This window comes from Pseudochaenichthys georgianus, chromosome 23 (genome assembly GCF_902827115.2).
Source record: "Pseudochaenichthys georgianus chromosome 23, fPseGeo1.2, whole genome shotgun sequence".
Lineage (NCBI taxonomy): Eukaryota > Metazoa > Chordata > Actinopteri > Perciformes > Channichthyidae > Pseudochaenichthys > Pseudochaenichthys georgianus.
This window is the reverse complement of record NC_047525.1, coordinates 22,620,292-22,641,415: the sequence shown is the minus strand read 5'-3', so window position 1 is coordinate 22,641,415 and position 21,124 is coordinate 22,620,292. Positions and strand designations below refer to the sequence as shown.

At 40.4% G+C, this 21,124-nt stretch overlaps 1 protein-coding gene across 2 annotated transcripts in view; it reads right to left on the bottom strand.

Annotated features, from left to right (window-relative positions):
• Positions 1-1,113: 1,113 nt before the first annotated feature.
• The window catches only part of ccdc146 (coiled-coil domain containing 146), a 98,266-nt gene continuing 78,255 nt past the window's right edge, over positions 1,114-21,124 (bottom strand). Inside the window, exons 19-23 of one of the 2 annotated variants that reach the window (XM_034112361.2) lie at positions 11,504-11,614; positions 8,882-9,019; positions 7,599-7,724; positions 5,450-5,572; positions 1,114-1,894 (exon numbers count right to left, since the gene is read on the bottom strand). In XM_034112361.2, coding sequence (XP_033968252.1) covers positions 1,694-1,894; positions 5,450-5,572; positions 7,599-7,724; positions 8,882-9,019; positions 11,504-11,614 — 699 coding nt within the window. In that variant the 3' untranslated portion in view covers positions 1,114-1,693. Of the gene's footprint in view, positions 1,895-2,650; positions 2,748-5,449; positions 5,573-7,598; positions 7,725-8,881; positions 9,020-11,503; positions 11,615-21,124 lie in introns of those variants that run through there. The other variant, XM_034112363.1, reaches the window with a different exon arrangement.

Sequence of the window (21,124 nt, the reverse complement as noted above, 5' to 3'; positions counted from 1 at the left end):
CCCTTCTGCTCCTTCAAAGTATTTGGTGTTATTGGCAAGCCAGAGCGTAAACAGCCTTTGCCCAGTAACTTTAAAAAAAAGGATACCAAAGTACAACCAGATGCAGTACACATGAACAGCTTTGAAATGACCGAACGACAGTGGTATGCTGGACACTGAGGAGGACACACACATTCACAAGAACTAGGAGGGTCACTGAGAGGTGTGTCGGAGGAGCAGAGAGACAAAACAAAGAGAAGAATCACTGAAATCCACTGGAAAATATGTTTCATATTCAAAATGATTTTACATGTGAATAATTGTATGTCCTTATGGTGTCTAAGGAGGACGGACATGATTATATCTGATGTACAACAGGTGCAGGTATTAAGCATCTCCATGTATGTCTTTTTTGTTGTTGAGTCTGTAAAAATTAAGTTCAAAAAGAAAGAAAACGTACATTTCTGTGGATTTCTCGAGTGGAGATAAGTGTAAGTGCACTATTTTATCTGTCTGATTTGTTCTATGTCCTATATATATTCATGTTGCACTGTTGGAGGAGCCTGTGACTTAAGTTTTTCATTGTCATATCTACACTGTAGCTAATGACAACAAAGCCTTGAATCTTGAAAGTGTTGACACTGAATGTGTCACCTATTATGCAAAATCCTCTTCTTCATGTCTCTTCTACATCAACATGTCTCCCCTCTTCTTCACGTCTCTTCTACATCAACATGTGTCCCCTCTTCTTCACGTCTCTTCTACATCAACATGTGTCCCCTCTTCTTCACGTCTCTTCTACATCAACATGTGTCCCCTCTTCTTCACGTCTCTTCTACATCAACATGTGTCCCCTCTTCTTCACGTCTCTTCTACATCAACATGTGTCCCCTCTTCTTCATGTCTCTTCTACATCAACATGTGTCCCCTCTTCTTCCGTCTCTTCTACATCAACATGTGTCCCCTCTTCTTCACGTCTCTTCTACATCAACATGTGTCCCTCTTCTTCACGTCTCTTCTACATCAACATGTGTCCCCTCTTCTCACGTCTCTTCTACTCACAGGTCCCTTCACGTTCTTCTACATCAACATGTGTCCTCTTACTCTCTTCTATCAACATGTGTCTCTTCTTCTACATCAACATGTGTCCCCTCTTCTTCATGTCTCTTCTACATCAACATGGGTCCCCTCTTCTTCATGTCTCTTCTACATCAACATGTGTCCCCTCTGTGGAAAGAGACTCTGAAAGTTTCAGGAAAAAAGATTCTCTCTCTTTTTGATCCATTTCTATAAAACCTGTCTGAAAATGAGCTGATCAGATTTTGGCCACTTTATGATGTCATAACGATGTGTTGTCTTGAGTAACCATTAGCCAATCAGCAACCAAGGTAACCCCCCCCCCCTTATCACCTGAATCTCCTCCTAGAGCACCATTGAGTTCTTTGTAACCAAATCTCTCTCAGAGGGGCGTGGGGAGGGGCTCCTTATCTTCATCTAAAGTAACAGACAGAGAATCAGCACTTTTGAAACAGGGCTGAAACAGAGGGGATTATGGGTAATGCTGCTATGATCTGTTCGGTGTTTGGAGCCAAACACTTCAAAGACATGTTTTGTATATATCTGAGAGCTGTAATATATTGATGAAAAACAGTAAAATAGGGGACCTTTGAAATAAGAGAAAACCCCCACTGGTTGGATACAAGTGTATTATTTCCTAGATGTCTAATGGTTGGAGCGTTGGCTTGCGGAAGTGTCTCATGTTGGCCCCCGGCTGGGAGGGCTTGAAGGGGGCCAGTGCGCCGTAGGGTTTGGGCAGAGGGAGGGGGCCGGTCTGGGGGATGTAGGCGTTGGGACGGGATTCAGCCGTGGTGTACTCTCCATTAGGCAACTGGTTCCACTGCTCCTCTTCAGCCAGCTACACACACACACACACACACACACACACACACACACACACACACACACACACACACACACACACACACACACACACACACACACACACACACACACACACACACACACACACACACACACACACACACACACACACTTAAAGGGATTGTGTGTGTGTGTCTGCAGTATGACTTTTTCATATTAACCCCAGGTATATCAATATGACTTCTTATGTTTATGTAATATTTTATTATTTTTTTCTTCATTGGACATATTACTTTAAATTCCCTACATGTATGTGTCTTATTTTTCTCTTTTTATTGCACATTCTTACTTCTTGTGTTTCTATAAAAAAACATGTTGTTCTATTATCTTATGAATTTGAAAAATAGTCATGAAAACCAATTTCCCCTGAGATTATTAAAGATTTCTGATTCTGATTAGCGACTGACAGTTTGATTTAATACACACACATAATGCGTGGGTACTGTGATGTTTTTGTCAGAGGACTAAGGCTATAAGTATTTTAAATAAATAATAATAATAAACCTTATTTGTCTAGCACCTTTCATACAAAAAATGCCATCTGTTTTCAAACAATTAAGAAAAATACAATTATAAAAACCTTAATCCACACATGTGCTGTTCTATGTGAACTCTACTGCCAACATTCATTTCACCCAATATGGATGATGGATCAATAAGTAACCATGGCGGCCTCCAGCTGTGAAAATAAAACTCCCAGCAGTGCGCGCTCGTCCCCATGACGCCCAACAACAGCATGCAAATGAACTGTGGCTAAATGAGACTTCAAAGAGACGGCCGTTTTCTCAGCGTACCAACAGTTTATCCTCTGGCATGTGATCTAAGGGCTGCACACAAAACAAGGAGTGATGGCTTTGGATGCAAAACATAAAATATATATAGCATAGTAACTGCCAATAAGGAAAGAACACTTCCTCCTTATCGGGCTGACAAAACACATTTACACTTCAAGAAGGAGCGCGAAATGCATGATTAATAAGGACATTCAGACACATTTCAGAGTGCAGGTGTATTCCTATTGGTTGGTAGAGTACTGTGGTGTTTTTCTGGGCCGGGGGCTACAGGCGGTGTAATGAAGTGTGTGAGGAAATGGAGCTGGGTGTAAAAGCAGACATACGGCACACACTGCTTTCAGGTAATCCCTGTGTGTGTGTGTGTGTCTTTCAGAGGTGGGAAGTTGTGGAGTACAAATACTTCGTTACTGTACTTAAGAAAATTTTTCTGGTATCAGTACTTTACTCCACTACTTATTTCTCTGACGACTTTTTACTTTTACTTCTAACATGTTGAACTCAAATACCTGTACTTTCTACTTCTCACATGTTGAACTCAAATACCTGTACTTTCTACTTCTTACATGTTGAACTCAAATACCTGTACTTTCTACTTCTCACATGTTGAACTCAAATACCTGTACTTTCTACTTCTTACATGTTGAACTCAAATACCTGTACTTTCTACTTCTTAAATGTTGAACTCAAATACCTGTACTTTCTACTTCTTACATGTTGAACTCAAATACCTGTACTTTCTACTTCTTACATGTTGAACTCAAACACCTGTACTTTCTACTTCTTACATGTTGAACACACATACCTGTACTTTCTACTTCGTACATGTTGAACACAAATACCTGTACTTTCTACTTCGTACATGTTGAACTCAAACACCTGTACTTTCTACTTCTTACATGTTGAACACAAATACATGTACTTTCTACTTCGTACATGTTGAACTCAAATACCTGAACTTTCTACTTCTTACATGTTGAACCCAAATACCTGTACTTTCTACTTCTCACATGTTGAACCCAAATACCTGAACTTTCTACTTCTTACATGTTGAACCCAAATACCTGTACTTTCTACTTCTCACATGTTGAACCCAAATACCTGTACTTTCTACTTCTTACATGTTGAACTCAAATACCTGTACTTTCTACTTCTTACATGTTGAACTCAAATACCTGTACTTTCTACTTCTTACATGTTGAACTCAAATACCTGTACTTTCTACTTCTTACATGGTGAACACAAATACCTGTACTTTCTACTTCTTACATGTTGAACTCAAATACCTGTACTTTCTACTTCTCACATGTTGAACACAAATACCTGTACTTTCTACTTCTCACATGTTAAACACAAATACCTGTACTTTCTACTTCTTACATGTTGAACACAAATACCTGTACTTTCTACTTCTTACATGTTGAACCCAAATACCTGTACTTTATACTTCTTACATGTTGAACTCAAATACCTGTACTTTCTACTTCTCACATGTTGAACACAAATACCTGTACTTTCTACTTCTTACATGTTGAACCCAAATACCTGTACTTTCTACTTCTTACATATTGAAAACAAATACCTGTACTTTCTACTTCTTACATGTTGAACTCAAATACCTGTACTTTCTACTTCTCACATGTTGAACACAAATACCTGTACTTTCTACTTCTCACATGTTAAACACAAATACCTGTACTTTCTACTTCTTACATGTTGAACACAAATACCTGTACTTTCTACTTCTCACATGTTAAACACAAATACCTGTACTTTCTACTTCTTACATGTTGAACACAAATACCTGTACTTTCTACTTCTTACATGTTGAACCCAAATACCAGTACTTTCTACTTCTTACATGTTGAACTCAAATACCTGTACTTTCTACTTCTTTAATGTTGAACACAAATACCTGAACTTTCTACTTCTTACATGTTGAACACAAATACCTGTACTTTCTACTTCTTACATGTTGAACCCAAATACCTGTACTTTCTACTTCTTACATGTTGAACTCAAATACCTGTACTTTCTACTTCTTACACGTTGAACTCAAATACCTGTACTTTCTACTTCTCTCATTTCCCAAACAGCTGGTTCCTTTAGTCTGAATGTGTGTTGGTGTGTGATCATTATTCTTTAGAGTCATTGCGTGCCTATTGATTGGAACACGATCCGTGTATCCATCACTTCCTGGTCTTCTCTAAAGAAGAGGGACCAATGGAAACGTTGTCATGTTGCCGTTGTTCAGCATGGAAACATTCATTAGCTAACAATGACATTATTGTTCTATTAACATAAAGGGAGGTCAGGTACTCTTTAAAACAGCCGCTAGTTATGGGTACTTTTTACTGAAGTACATTTCAAAGCCTCTTTACTTTCACTTGAGTAAAGAAGTTTAGTCAGTACTTCTACTTTTACCAGTATTTTTAAACACGAGTATCCGTACTTCTACTTGAGTAAAGGATGCGTGTACTTTTGCCCTCTCTGGTGTCGTTCCTGGTCAGACAGCCTCCACGCTGCCCTTCTTGCCCCATGTTTGTGCATGTGGTGAAACCTCCCGTCTGATCTGTCTGTGCATGTTCAGACTCTTTTGTCCGCCAGAACTTTAATCGAATCCTGCCCTGCGTCTCTTTTCTTTGTCACTCTATCTTCTTTTCACGGCCCTCGGCGCTTTAATCAATTTGTGACCAATGTGTGTGTGTGTGTGTGTGTGTGTGTGTGTGTTTCTGTACCCTCTCCCGCTCCTCTTTGTCCCTCTGTCTCCTCTTCCTGTCTCGGAGCATCCTCCTCCACTCCTTCTCTAGCTCGGGGCATGTTGGCAGGCCCTCCTCCGGCTGCCTCTGGCACCTGTCCATCTGGAAACACAGGGGCAGGGCAAAATCACTTTGTATTCCTGTCACCTCGGCCACTCTTCGCTCAATTCCTTTCTAACGGCGGCCAAAAACAGATGTATTACAGTCAGACATTGGGAACGTTATGCCTCTGCATCCTGTGTCTGCGCAAACATCAGCTGCAGGGCGTCTGCAGGGTATTAACACGCGTCTCTTGAAAAACATTTACAAAGCAGCTGAGAAACAATCTAAATTTAGTAGTTTAATATAATATTTACACAGAGACACTGAGACTTTCTGTTCAAACAACTGTCAGAATTTTTAAATGTCTTGCTCAAACGATGATTTTGCTCATGGCCTTACCTCAAGACTGACTAAATAAAAGCTGGTTTCTATTTTAATACTCAAACTCAACAGGAACATATTGTAAAGAAATGGCATTATAATTGGTATAGTAGTGAGCGGCTGATGGAATGAGTTGTTAATGGAAGACTTCAAACAAAAACAAACAACATGAGGTTTAGCGTTGCTAGTCACTTCTGAATGTAATGTATATTAAAAATAAAGCTCATGGCAAAGCTGATTTAAAGATTGAAACTTTACATATGATATGTATGAGTTTAGTTAGTACATCTTTCTAAACCACCATACACTTTCTGCGTACCAAATGGCTAACCATAATTAGCGACTAGCTTGTGAACATAGTGTAGCATTTAGCGGCTGAAAAAAAGGCTATATTTTCCTCCAACAGAGCTAAAAGGAGAGTGAATGTTAGCATCGGACTAATTGGCCATATGGCTTTGAAGCAAGTCGTTTTTTTTCAAAAAAAATGATGGGAATTGAAAAATAACCGGTACAACAGCATGGCTTTGCAGATATCGAATTAGCTTTTTAGCTTGCAATTAGCTTTAGCTTGCAATTAGCTTTAACAAAAACATTTAAATGTAATCTTCTCCTTCAATAAGCGAGTTGAGACTATTAAGAGGTTAACTTACTGTTCTTTGAAAGTGATAAAAAAAGGTAACGGCAAAAAAAAAAGCGAGGTAATATTTCAACTTAACAGGCTAGGATAAGTAGCTTGAATGTCAACAAGAATAGGATTTGTCTTGGTTGCTAGGTGTACGGAAGTTGCTGCTGGTGCTAAGAGGTTTCTTTTTAAATTAGGGCTTTATTCCAAAAACACATGGTCACAATTCCTTTATTAATTCCATTTTGGATGATTAGTATGAAGTATATGAAATGCAGTGGCGAACCGTCAGGGCCTTCAAGAACAAACAAAAAAATCGATTTAATTATATAAATAAAATGTATGTAAAATGAATAAATGAGAATGGTATCTGTGTTGATCTGTAATATTACAGTGTTACGTTGATTTGTTTGTCGCGGCGGCGGCGGAGGGTGTGTGTGTGTGTGTACAGAAGGTCCAGTTGTGTAGACACGGTTCGCCACTGATGAAATGGTGAAAAGTGTAAGTCCATAATATTTATTTTAGAGGTATAACATTTGTAAAAATTCAAATAAAAACGTTTGACATTTGTTTTAGAGTTGCTCTCATACTGACAATGTTGGGTACAGATGTTTTTTGTTCGTCTTATGTATTGTGTGGTATTGTCTTTAATAAATAATGATATTAATATGTTTTGATCCCCTGTAGTGATGCGCCTTGTAGTGATTTGGGTCCTGCAGCGTAAACCCTGCGGTGGGATTATTTGGGTCAAACAACATCAATTCTGCAGATAAACCTGTTTAAAAAACATTATTCCAAGTGTAAATATTATATTATATTAATCCTGTCTCCTCTGAGCTTTCATTAACTGTGTTAGCCCGGATCCACAGTGTTGCATCGTGTCGTTTACTCTCATTGATTCTATTTATGAAAATGATCGTTGAACGGTATGTTGCTGAAAGACGGGACACGGCAAAAAAAAATATCATTATTTTTGCTCTTTTTCGACCGCAGTCAGTGGAGAGTCATGGGAATAATAAAAGGAAAGACAGTGGGGTTGCACAGGGGGGAAAGTGCATCAGCTGATGGAGACCCCCCTCTGACCTGGAACTCCTTCTCTTTAATCTCCTGCTGTAGAGACAGAGCGGTGGCGTGCTTCATGGAGAGCTCTGCGGAGACGGCCATCATGCGCTGGTTCGAGTCGATGACTTGAGTTCGGAGCTCATTCAACTAGAGGCAGGGGGGCACACACACGCACACACACACACACACACACACACACACACACACACACACACACACACACACACACACACACACACACACACACACACACACACACACACACACACACACACACACACACACACACACACACACACACACACACACACACACACACACACACACACACACACACACACACACACACACACACACACACACACACACACACACACACACACACACACGATATTGTCTAAGATTTTGGATATGGTAATATTGTAGTATTGTAGTATTGCGGTAAAGTGGTGGCATTTTCAGAAGATATCACACTGTTGTAGCTAAGATAAGATAAGAAGTTAAGAAGTACTTTATTGATCCAAATTTGGGAAATGTTTGTCTTACAGAAGCATAAAAAGTAGAAAATATACATGTGGAATTACAAAATGTACAGTAACAAATATAAAGTTATTATATATATAAGTATGTGAGGCTTGGAATATTACAGCCATTCTATTATTTGCATTTACCCACTTATCCACATGACTAATGATTATAATCAAAAATCTATCTACAATATTGTCACGATATCAAGGTATTTGGTTATATATGATTTTCTTCTTATGGAAAACGATATTGTTCACTCGTGAAATGAGTCCACCTGTGCCTCAGCGTTTGGCGATGTACGAGTGAGAACAATTTGCACACACAAGCTGTGGAGCTAATGGTTCAATACGATTTCGATCTATGCTAATGCTAAATGATGATGAGGTAGATTTAATCACGGCATCCGATGCATCTTCATTAGTTTCATCATTACATGTTTCCACTATTTAATACATGCAATGAACCCTGTTCTCCTGACTTGTTATAGTCGTCGCAGCACAGAGAAATACAGATGAGAGGCAGAGGGGTAAATGAAGTGTACTGCTCGGTGAACTCTTTGATGCCCACGGTGCTCCTCGCATGGAGCGCACATGCTTCGAAAACAACGAGTGGCTGTAAAGGAGTGGACGGAGTTAGTAGGTGAATGATATAACAAGTGTCTTGTGTGTGTTAATCCGAGTGTGGGAGTGTGTTCTTCTGTGTGTTTTGTTCTGTCCGTGTGTGGACTCTGGCTAAGCCCCGTCTCTGTCCGTGTGCTGGAGGTTTTTTTTGTCTACCTTCTTTGCCAGTGAGAGTCGGTCCTGCTGGCAGTTCTCAGCCCGCTCGCCGAGAGGCTGCGAGAGCCGGGTCACCTGGTCCACCAGGAGCCGTTTCTCCAGCAGCCGCCTCTCCTGGTCTGATAGAGACATCTCCAGCTAAATGCATAGAGACACAAAGATTACTGCCATTCATGTCTTGGAAGGAGGGGTGAAAGGGCAAGAAATATGACCTCAGTGGACGCATTTCATTCATTCCCTGCCACTAGGGGCTTCTCATTACAACATTAAAAGGGGGCCATATGAGGGTTCGTTTGTGTACTTTGTTTCCATGCTTGAATGTTCAAAAAGGTCTTTATTTTTCTCATACTGCCTTTGTTGTGATTGGTCAACAGCTTAGAAATGTCATTTCCCTTAGCCAATAATCAGTGGCGGCGCCAGGGTATGGCTGGGGTAGGCTACAGCCATACCAAGAAATTAGCCCCACCATGAAAAATGATGTTAAAGTAGCAAATTAAATTAAATCATAAGCAAAATGCTAAATGTTGAGAAAACGGCTTGCGAAAATATACGGGTCGTGTCCAAAACACACAAACCGATCCTGGGTTGCGTTCCGATAATCCAAAAATCAGCTCCTAAGTTCTAACCCTATCTCCTATTCCTTGACCTCTGAGTGAAGCGTCACGGGGTTAAGGGATAGTGGATAGGAGAATTCCAAAGGACTTAGGAGAAGAGACTGCGGTACTTTGAGAATCCGACTGCACTTTCACTATCCGACGTGTTTATGATGCGCCAGCGGACGTCATGAATGTGCGTCTGCTGCTGCGGGGAAACTATGGAAACCACAGTTTTCTATACAGCGGACTACAACATGGATGTTTAATAAGAACGAGGGACTGATGTAAACTCATCTAGAGACTCTGCACCGTGCTCTGATGCTGCTGCTTTGCTTTATGAACGTGGACAACAGAGAAACATATTCTTCATGACCAAAGTTGGAATTGAAATAAAAAAGGAAAGTGAAACTTATGCTCGTCACCCTCTTCCTCCGGTCCACATTAATACTAATGATCCCAATACGTATGATTGTATGAACTAAAGATCTTAAAATCAATACAAATGTATTTATTATAAACGTTAGTCCTTAACATCTATCACTGTGTATATCACCATTCAAACATCTTTTAAAAGTTGAACAATCCCCACAAAGCTCAGTGAGATGTTGACTTTATTTGATAATTTCAGTAAAAACTAACGTTCATATTTCTCTTTTTGATTATAATACTGATTTACGCTCAAAACAAAGCACTTTGGCAACTTACCACCTATGTTTTAAAATGCTTAATAAGCACCGTAACTTTCATGATATAATTTCTCCGTCATAATCGATTGTTTCCGTGAACGGCCGACTGTTGAGTGACGGCAAATGTTGCGGCTGCAAGGCATTGTGGGGCCGCGGTCAGATCAGAATGCCTCCGAATGCAATTTGAGTTGTGAAAAGCGCTATAAATAAAATGTATTATTATTATTATTATTACAGCCAATCAGAGCAACGAAACGTTGAGCCTGCGTCATGCATTACTGAAGAGATCAATCGGAACCGCCATTCAGTATCCCCATTGGATCTTCAACGTGTGCAATCATACGTCACGTTCACAGCGATCCCTTTTTATTTACTACAACTCAAATGTGCCGTTTTATTTCATACAGTTCCATTTGGATTGAGACAGGGAAATAATCGAAACCTCACGCGTGGCGTTTCACTGTCAAGGGGGGCGATATAGCGCGTATGTAATTACATTGCAAATACTGACTTGAGCCCCACCACTGTATGGGTTCGCCCTACCATAGATCACCCAACAAAAATACTCTGGAGCCGCCACTGCCCATAACGTACAATGTGTTGGAGCGCTAGCCAATAGGAGCGCACGTGTTACATAGTGATCATGTCACGAAGTCAAGGAAGTAAACAAAGGAGTCCAATGGGTGGTGGGAGGTGTTTCAGCCAGTGGGAGAGAACTTTGGGATGTTACCCTTTGCAGACCATTTACATGCACTAAAAAACTATATAACAAACTACAGGGAAGTACTGTATCTTGGGACCATTCAGTCAGTTTCTCAAGATTAAGATAGCTTCGATGTTCAGGAGGTTTTAACCTGGAGTCGAAATGATAGGCAGGCTTCTTATCCTCTTTAAAACAAACAGATCCAGTGGGTAAAATCAGTCAAATCACGGAACAAAAATCTGTGCTGAGAGAGGGGACACGAGCTTCCGTTTGCTCAGCTTGTTTCTTTGATATTTCGGCTCCAGATGTCAGATCATTAAAATCCTTCAACCGGTTAAAATATTCAATGAAACATTTCGGTAAAAAAGGATAAAAAGGCGAATGTAGAATTGGAATATGACAAAGTTATTAGCGACCAGATAAAACGTACCATAATATTGATTGAACGTTTTTCTCTGGGAAACATTTGAGCTTATGTAAGTAGTACCTAGCATATAACATAGGTCATGTTGATGTTTTAATGCCACATGTTATACCTTTGTATACCATACCATGCATAGGGTGGGTTGCAAATACATGCTTATATGCAATGTGTGCACAAACACACACACACACACATTGTGATGATTGTGTGTACCTGTTCAATCTTCTTGATCAGTTCTTCAGTCGTTGGGTCGTTTCCTTTCAGCTCTTTGTAACCAATCGTTCGATTCAGACCTTTAAGTGTCTTGTCCCTGGCTTCTGACAGCTGAGAGACAGAGTGAGACAAAAACATGACTAGTCACACTGCATGTATATTAAGCTTTTACTTTACTGCACATGTAGACAAATCTCTAGTCACTGTCATTAAGGCCTAGTAATAAAATACATTTCCCACAAGGCAGACTTCACATAAATGAATAAGTAAACATGAAGAGAAACAAATCTCAGCGACTGTCTGTTTTGTCCTTCAGATATTTAAGATCCGTTTTGCAAAGGGGATTAAAAAAAGAGTATGAGACATTTTCTCATCTAAATTTACTGTAGTGCTTATATAGGAGCTACTTCACTCGGTGACAAGTAACTGGCAAAGTGAGATAAAAGGCAGCACAATTTAAAACGCCACCGGAGGGACTGTTTGTATAATATTCTAAAATCCCTTTGGACAGCAGAAATAGAAAGGGAGGCAAGGATACACAAGACAGCACAAAGGACAAAAGACAGGCAGGAGGACAAGAGAAGACATGGAAATTAAAAGAGGGGAATTTTAGATTCAGGCCTTTGGGTGAGACACTCAAAAACAGCTGCAGTTAGTGAGGTGTAAAATATGTAGTGCTGACATCATTTATTGATCAACTTTTAAGATGAATGACAGAAAATTAGCATCTTATATATCAATTAAACATTGAGGTTTTTTTTTATCTCTAGAGGTGCTATGGGACTTTTTTTTTTACAATTTTCAATCTTGAGAAGAAGCCAGAGCAATCTTAAATTGTTGGTCCGGGCAACACAAAAAGTTAGTGGATCTAGTGGAGATCCTAAAGTTTGGCAAGATACCAAAATATGTCAGGAAGAATAAAATGTGTTTACGATGTCTAGACTATTTCTATTGGATGGAACAGGAAATCAAGAAAACATTGTGTCTTGTATTTATACAGCAGTGGATGGTTGGCTTATTCAGAATATAATGTAATACAAACTGAAAAGGCAGTGGTAGACACAGCAGACTTCCATCATGGCCAAACAGTGCTTAGGATGGTACCATGATGTTCTTTAGATATTGGGCTAAAGAGAACCGCAGTGACGCGTCGTAAAACCCGGAAGTAAACTTCTTCCGGTTCCTTCGTGAAAAACCAATGCAAATTCTCCATAGGATTTTGTAAAATAGCTCGAAATAAGGTCTGTGGTTGACACACATTTAAGAGAGGGATCATGTTTTGTTCAGCCGGATAATCTCCACATGTCTACCCTACTTTTTGAAATCATAAATCTAGTCGCCAAAAGCTAAATGCTAACGTTATGCTATAAACGAACTACAAGCCAGTACAGCAGCAGGGTCGCACGACTTCAACGTCACGCCAACTTAAGATCGTTTCAACTGACTTGCACTGAAACTGCACTTTGAACACTTTAAATATATTAACATTTTAAACTGTATAGCCCGTTTATCTAGGCCCTTTTTGTTTTGTTTTATGTATGCATGTCACACTGTGGGAAACGATATTTCTGGATGTATAACACATGTAGAATTTTTACAATAAAGTTGACTTTGACTTCCGCGTGCTTGCATATTTTAACAAAGCTTTTCATTTTAGCCACACAGAATTTAACTAGAAGTCATGGCTGTGTCAATTACCAGTCTGATATCGTTTTACAAAGATGACAAGAAGAGTGTAGATAGAGGAGAGAACCACTACAAGTCAGGACACGTAAAACAGTGCAGCCTAGATGAAGGTGTGCTTACCGGTGTTGTCAGGGCTAGCATGAGGGACAAGGTTTATAGTGTCGGTGAGTAGTGATAGCAAGAGTACCGTTAACCTAGAGTTTATTCATTCACATTAATTCCCATCAACAAATCCATTTTATGTGTCACATGAAATCTTTATTAGGCAAGGCAAGTTTATTTATATAGCACTTTTCAACACAAGGCAATTCAAAGTGCTTTACAAAAAATGAAAGACATTAAGAAAATGGCATTTAAAATCAGTCATTAAAAAGACAAGATAATAAAATAAACATTAAAAGAAAAAATACATGGATAAAAGTTACAGTGCAGTTTAAGATGTGAATAGTTCAATTAAAAGCAGCGGAAAAAAGAAAAATCTTCAGCGGGATTTAAAAGTAGTCAGAGTTGCAGCGGACCTGCAGGTTTCTGGGAGTTTGTTCCAGATATTTGGAGCATAATAACTGAACGCTGCTTCTCCATGTTTAGTTCTGACTCTGGGGACAGAAAGCTGACCAGTCCCTGAAGACCTGAGAGATCTGGATGGTTCATAATTTAGCAGGAGGTCAGAAATGTATTTTGGGCCTAAACCATTCAGTGCTTTATAAACCAGCAGCAGTATTTTGAAATCTATTCTTTGACACACAGGAAGCCAGTGTAAAGACTTCAGAACTGGAGTGATGTGATCCACTTTCTTAGTGTTAGTGAGGACTCGAGCAGCGGCGTTCTGAATCAGCTGCAGCTTTCTAATAGATTTTTTAGTGAGACCTGTGAAGACACCATTACAGTAGTCGAGTCTACGATAAAGGCATGGACAAGTTTTTTCCAAATCCTGCAGTGACATTAGTCTTTTAATCCTAGATATGTTCTTTAGGTGATAGTAGGCTGACTTAGTAACTGTTTTAATGTGACTGTTGAAACTCAGGTCAGAGTCCATGACTACACCTAGATTTCTGGCTTTATCTGTTGGTTTGAACATTGCAGACAGAAGCTCAGCGCTAACTTTTAAACGTTCTGCCTTGGCTCCAAAAATCATTACCTCAGTTTTGTCTTTGTTTAATTGGAGAAAGTTCTGACACATCCAGTCATTGATTTGTTCAATGCACTTACTCAGTGTTTGAATTGGAGCAGTCTCCTGGTGAAATGGTTACGTAAATGTGTGTGTCATCCGCATAGCTATGGTAACTTATTTTGTTGTTCTTCATTATCTGAGCCAGTGGTAGCATGTAGACGTTAAAGAGAAGAGGCCCCAAGATTACAAATATTACACACCAGAAAACACAGAAATATCCATGAAATAAACATACAGTATAGGCTATAAACAATTAAAGGGTTAATTGGGAAGGCATTACAAATGTAAATATATTTTAAATAATAAAACAATCCCACCACCACAGGTATCTACAGGAGAAGAGGAAATTCTCTCCACAAAATGTGAATGCCCACGTGGAGAATGGAAATGCAGTCATGCGGCTGCATTAGCCATCTTTGCCATCCACAATTTCAGCTGCACTGACACCCCCTGTCAGTGGAAGAAGCCAAAGGCAGCTAAACGTACACATTCAGTGGAGGAGCTATTTCCTCCAACCAATAACTCATTCAACCCGCTGCAGGGCTCGACATTAACGACTGCCCGATGGCCCGGGGCCATCTAGTATTTAGCTCGGGCAATGAAGCCTCACCTGCTGGTTGCCCGATCGGGCAATCTATTATGCCAGTATCATGCAGCTCGTGGATCCAGTAATGACTGAGTGACGCGACAGTAGAACTAAACATATCTATAACTAGTTTACGTAGTTTGAGAGGTAATTAAAATAGCTACGTGTGATATTCTAACCTGAAGTGTGTGTTTTGTCCGCTCACCGCTGCAGGTGATCATGCAGAGCTGAGTCTCGACTCGTCAGCAGCAGCTGATCTCTCTCTCCCGTCAGATTAGACTTCACTCGCGTTTATGTCCATATCGATCAGATCTAGCTAGTTCTAGCTAATGATAGGACTACCTGCTTATTAAAAGACACCTAAACAATAAGTGTCGCTATGCAACCGGGTGAGGCCACAAAGTATAGCGCAGCATTATGCATTTGTTTACATGCCCACCGGAACCCCGCGGCATTACCAACAGATCAACGCACAATCAACCCATACAGGACATCTCTTTCTCCACATTAAGTGTTACACATTAGAATGGACTATTCTTGTCTGTCACATACTCTTCTTGTCTGTCACATAAGTGGCGCAACTGAAGCGGTATTGCGCTAAAGGGAAATTATTTTGACGGACATTTTGACCGAAGAGATTTAGATTTGCCGGCTAACGGGAACTCTGACGTAGCCATTTTGTGTGCTTCGCGGATGCGCTCGGCTCCTCTCGACTGCTGCTCGGGTCTGCTCGGTCAGCTTCCGGAAGAGGAGGCATTCGTTCGAGCAACTTACAGTAGATAACATTACAAACATTTTTAACAGGGGCCATAATAGTGTAAATAATGTTTGTTTTGGCAGTTATAACTGAATGTAATGTTTTCTACTTTTTTACATCTGGGAAGGCATTTGCCTTCATCAGATAGAAAGTGTCTTGACCAACAAATTAAGTATTCCTTAAAGCTATGCAGGGCATGCAAGCGAGCAAACCCAAACAAGAACAAACAAAAGTGAAATGAAGAATAAAATTGAACAATATAATATTGTGGTGGTTCATCTTATAATTCAGTCTAGAGAATGCACCAGACAGCATCTAAGACCTGCATCTAAATGTTCTAGGGGGACGGAGGCCCCCCAAACCCTTCGTGCGTCATTTCGTCCAAGCGCATTTTCAGGGCAATCTCTATTGGGATCAGGGCCATCTGTAAATTAGCTTAGATGGCCCACAGGCACTGCACTGACAAGAGAGCCCACCTCCGAAGACTGACTGAGGGACAGACTCGGGGGCAGGTTCTCAGGAATGTCTTGGCTTCTCTCCCCCGAGCCAGAAGAGAAACACTACAGCTTGGAAACACTTACTGTTCCTGAAATTCTCAAATCTGTTGGGCATCAGGGACCTGAGGCAATTGTGGCAAGCATGGCATTGTCTGAGGAGCAACAGAGGGCAATTCAGGTGGCTACCACTGGTCAGCGAACCAACCCAAACTGGCATTTGTTCAGGAAAGGAAGGTTGACTGCCAGCAACTTTGGAGCTGTCCTGAGGTCAAAGCGTGTGACTGCTTCCCTTATTGCCAGGGTGCTAGGGCAACAACAGGCCCTTGATGGTGTTTTGACTGTACAGTGGGGGACTATGAATGAATGTGAGGGCGTCAGGGCATTCCCCACTGCAACCCAGATGCAGGTCCATGAGTCAGGTTTGTGGCTCTCCCAATCAGGAGTGTTGGGGGCATCTCCAGATGGTCTGGTAGGGTCTTCCGCTGTGCTGGAGGTAAAGTGTCCCTACGAAGCCAGGGAAATGACAATTAGTGAAGCATTGCAAATCAAGGGCTTCTGTATCAGTAAGGAGGGAGAAACATTCAGCCTGCGTGAGGAGCATCCTTACTGGCACCAAGTGCAAGGTCAGCTTCACCTCACTGCAAGAAAGAAGAAGACATTAAAAAATTGTGAATCGTTTTTAATTTACATTTACTCGCCTTTGCAATGTTGTGGTTGTTAGTGTTAGGCTTCCTGTCAGCTCGTCTGTTGGGAAGATATAAAATATTAGTTTCATGGAAGTCACACCGTCACATACAAGAGCATTAAGACATACAGTACATAGGCTAAAACAAAACATCTAAAAGATATAACCTTGCACTTTGTCTCGTGAACCTTTTCACTATTTTGACATTTTTATAGATGAAAATTGAACTAAAGAAATAAATGGTAGATTAATCCATATTGAAAATAGGTGTCAGCTGCTACACTAATTATAATAGTTATATTTCTAATTAAGATAAGATATTACTGTATTGATCCCAATTTGGGAAATGTTTGTGTTGCAGCAGCATAACAAGAAAAACAAAATATAAGTTATTATATATACAAAAGTATGTGAGGGATGGAATATTAAATTGAATATAAATGCAAAATGTACATGTGATTTTACGTCCAAGAGAAGCTATGGAGCAGAGAGTTCTCTGCCAGCCAGAGGTGATTTGTTATTAGTTCAATACGTCAAACTGATTTCCCTGACTACAATCTTTAGTTACATGGTGAAACGTTATGCTGCTTGTACTAATTAGACTTATCATATAAGCCACACAGGTTTTAATAGGATGTATTCATTATCTTTACTTATGTTGCGGTCTTTTCAGCAGCGCCATCTCTAAAACGGCGATACAGTCACTACCCCTCATTTACATTTCACCGTGACATGGACACAAATGTAACGTCAGCTTACCTCATGGCACGAATCCAGACTCTCCTTTGGAAAACATTGGCCGGGAAACGATAGAACGAGCACCTTTCATGCGAAGACCTGTGGCTGCAACCCGGAGCAAAGCAACAAACCATTGCGTAGCTAACTAGTAGCACTAGCTTTAGCTAACGTTAGCTAACGAAACGAACTGCCGAGTAAAATTGGAAAACACTGGTAATTAATTATTCTATAATTTGTAAAACTACGGTGTTAAAAACGACAATTTCAAAAATACAGATTCCAATGGTCAGATATAGATATACAGATACTAAAGATACTATAGATACTAATGATATGCAGGTACGTGCTTTCAAGCAGAACACAGGGGAAAACAAATTTAGCGGGAGTGTTTACGTGTTAGGCGTAATGACGTACAACGGCCTCGACAATTTCTGTAGTCCTATTCAGCCACTCGGTAACAACCATCGTTTTTCAGACACGTAAACTCTTCAAAAATCACGAGTGGGATCACTGCTGATGTATTTAATGTCGTAGAACAAAACGTGATTTATCTCTTAAATGTGTGTCAACCACAGACCTTATTTCCAGCTATTTTCCAAAACCCTATGGAGAAAATGCATTGCTTTTTGACGAAGGAACCGGAAGTGCTAAAAATGCTAACTTACTTCTGGGTTTTACGACGCGTCACAGCGGTTCTCATGAGCTTTAAAGAGCCTGTGACACCATCCCAACAACTGTTGTGCAATGAAATATTGGGCTACTAGTAATCTCGAACCGTCAGTTTAAAAAAGAAAAAGCGATACCGTTTCATTAAATATCAATAATTTCGAACATCGCGGGGAAATTCCTTCACTCATTTTGAAGTTTTGGGGGAAGCCGGAAGTGACGTCAATGCGGGAACGCTTCGAGAGCCAAACACGGACAAAGTGTGTTGTCATGCGTATAAATGGTGAATTACTGAGATTAGGCACATTAATAACGTTTTAATGAAGTTGACTACAGTATATTCATATTTGTCAGTGCTTTCATGTCAATTCGGCGACATAAACATAAATTATCGTGGTGAAGATGATGATTACATTAGGATTAAAAATCGGGAGTGAGAGCTGCTGAATTTCCTCCCATCGGATGTGATATAAAAACAAATCGATTATTTTTGTGGTTATAAACTCAAGTGGATGAAACTACATTTATTAGTGCTTTCATGTCAATTCGGCGAACATATGAACACATTAAATGATGAGTGAGGATGATGATTAAAAATCGTTTGTTTGAGCCGGTCTGCATTTACTGATGAGAAAACAAACCGATGCTTTTTGTAGTTGTAGTACACCAACGTGGATTAAACGTGTGGTTTTTTACCACAATGTTGGGGAAATTAATGGATAAAATGCACGGATTATTATTATTATTCCCACTCCGATCGGGACACTAGGTCCACCGTTTCCCCGCAGCGAGGCTCCCCCCGTTGACAGTTTACGTGGGCTGGGTGCAGTGGCGGACTGGCCATCGGAAGTGGGCCGGTCGGATAAGTAACTAGCACATCCCCCATAGGCGGCGCGTGAGGCTCAGGTTTGAGAAGGCTAAATAACTTATTTTACCTGACGCTGCCCGCCTCCGGCGTCTATAGAAAAGAGATCCACTCAGTGTGCGGAGTTTAAATCTCTCAAGTCATATTACAGGATAAAGGAAATACAGTTTAAACTGCCGTATTCAGAGAAGACGCCGACGTGTCGCACTTATCATTCATATTACATCATCAATCAGATCATCGATCATATAATAATCATAATATATCATATATTTCCTTATCTGAGTCAGCTTCTCCAGCCTCATCTGGCCGTGCAACACTTACAGTGTCACAGACTGTATGCAGAAGTATTATTTAACACATTATGTTGACGAAACACTCGAGACAAATGTAATTAAAGTCAGATCCACTCGTGTCTTAGACGTGAACGCGCTCTCAGCTGGAGAGAGAAACCCTGGCTTGATTTACCGAGTTGATAACCAGCGTCGTAGGACCGCTTAGCGAGATCTCGTTTGTTAGTTTGTTTGTTACTCAGTCTGTTGAACTGGCTTCGTAGTACAGGGCACAGGTGGCTAGCAGCGCTAATGTCAAAGACACAGACATTATACATTATATTTGTATTTTACATCCCCCGCTCCCCCCGTTGACAATTTACTAGCGGTACCGAAGTGGGCCGGTCGAGAGTCCCGGGATGATTTTTAGTCCCAGTCCACCACTGGCTACATGACCATATGATCGCCCATATTGACGCACCTAATTCCTAAACTTAGAAGATACAACATAAACCGATCCTTCAGCCTCATATGAGCTCTCAGACACGTTCAACATTAACCTGTCATCGCTGTCTGAGCTTGCTGCTGTGTGCGCCGTCGTGCGTTTACATCTGACTGTATATATATAAAGGTTTTCATGCAGATGCTGGGATCCTGGACGGTGCAGCTGGAGCGCTGTGCCCGCAATGACGTCACCCATCATTTGGCGGGACTTGAAGAATCCGCGAGAAGATCCAGAAAATTGTCAACATTGAAGGCAGATTAATGGTTATCAAAGTACAAATATCCAAAATCAGTTCAGTAACGGTTTTCAAGGGGACAATATGTACTCAAATTGATGGGTTTGGATGATGGGGGAAAACCGTGTCACAGGCTCTTTAAGTGGTAATGTGGAAACAATTGACGCCACAAATAAGATGTGTTAAAGCTCATAGAGTTTAAACAAGAAGTGGATTTACATAAGGTTGCGTTAATTAATTGTCCGGAGCAAATGTTTGCTTTTATTCATATAACACATAAATGCAGCAATAATGCCGTATCTCTCGCAATGTGACATACAAAAGAGACAAGATACAAAAGACAAACGTAATGTGTTTTCTTCATCCGGCACCTTTTAGTCAGCTTTCGTGAAACTTGCCTGTAGTTTTCTGTAATCCTGCTAAAAAAAATGCCGATAAATTACCTCATAGCATAGGTAATACTATTTATCCAACCAATGAAATGCATTCAAGCATATCGATGAGCCTCTCAACATGGAGATGGCTGAATTTGGAAGCTAAGAGCTAACAATGCTAACACCTGTAGGAAAGACTGTTTGAGCGCAGAGCGGCACACCCTGGGATTACATGCATGGAGAAAACACATATTCTTGGATTAAAGTCCAGAGAGGGGGGGTGACTTAATTATCTGCTCTGGCATACATAACTCCAGTATATCGTATTAAAGCAAATGGTTATTAGCTGTGTATACACTATTTAAAGATACAAGAGAATTCAAAGAAACTCAAAGATTGAAGATCCAACCTGCTTAAGTACATTTTAATAAAGATGATATGAACTCACATCTGCTTCACCTGCTCATGGTTCTAGTACTTAAAATAGATTAAAGAGACAAAGACAAATAAGGAGACAAGTGCACTCCTCACCTGTGCAGGGTGTGCATATGGAAATGAGCAATTCAAGCAGATACAGTCCCTCA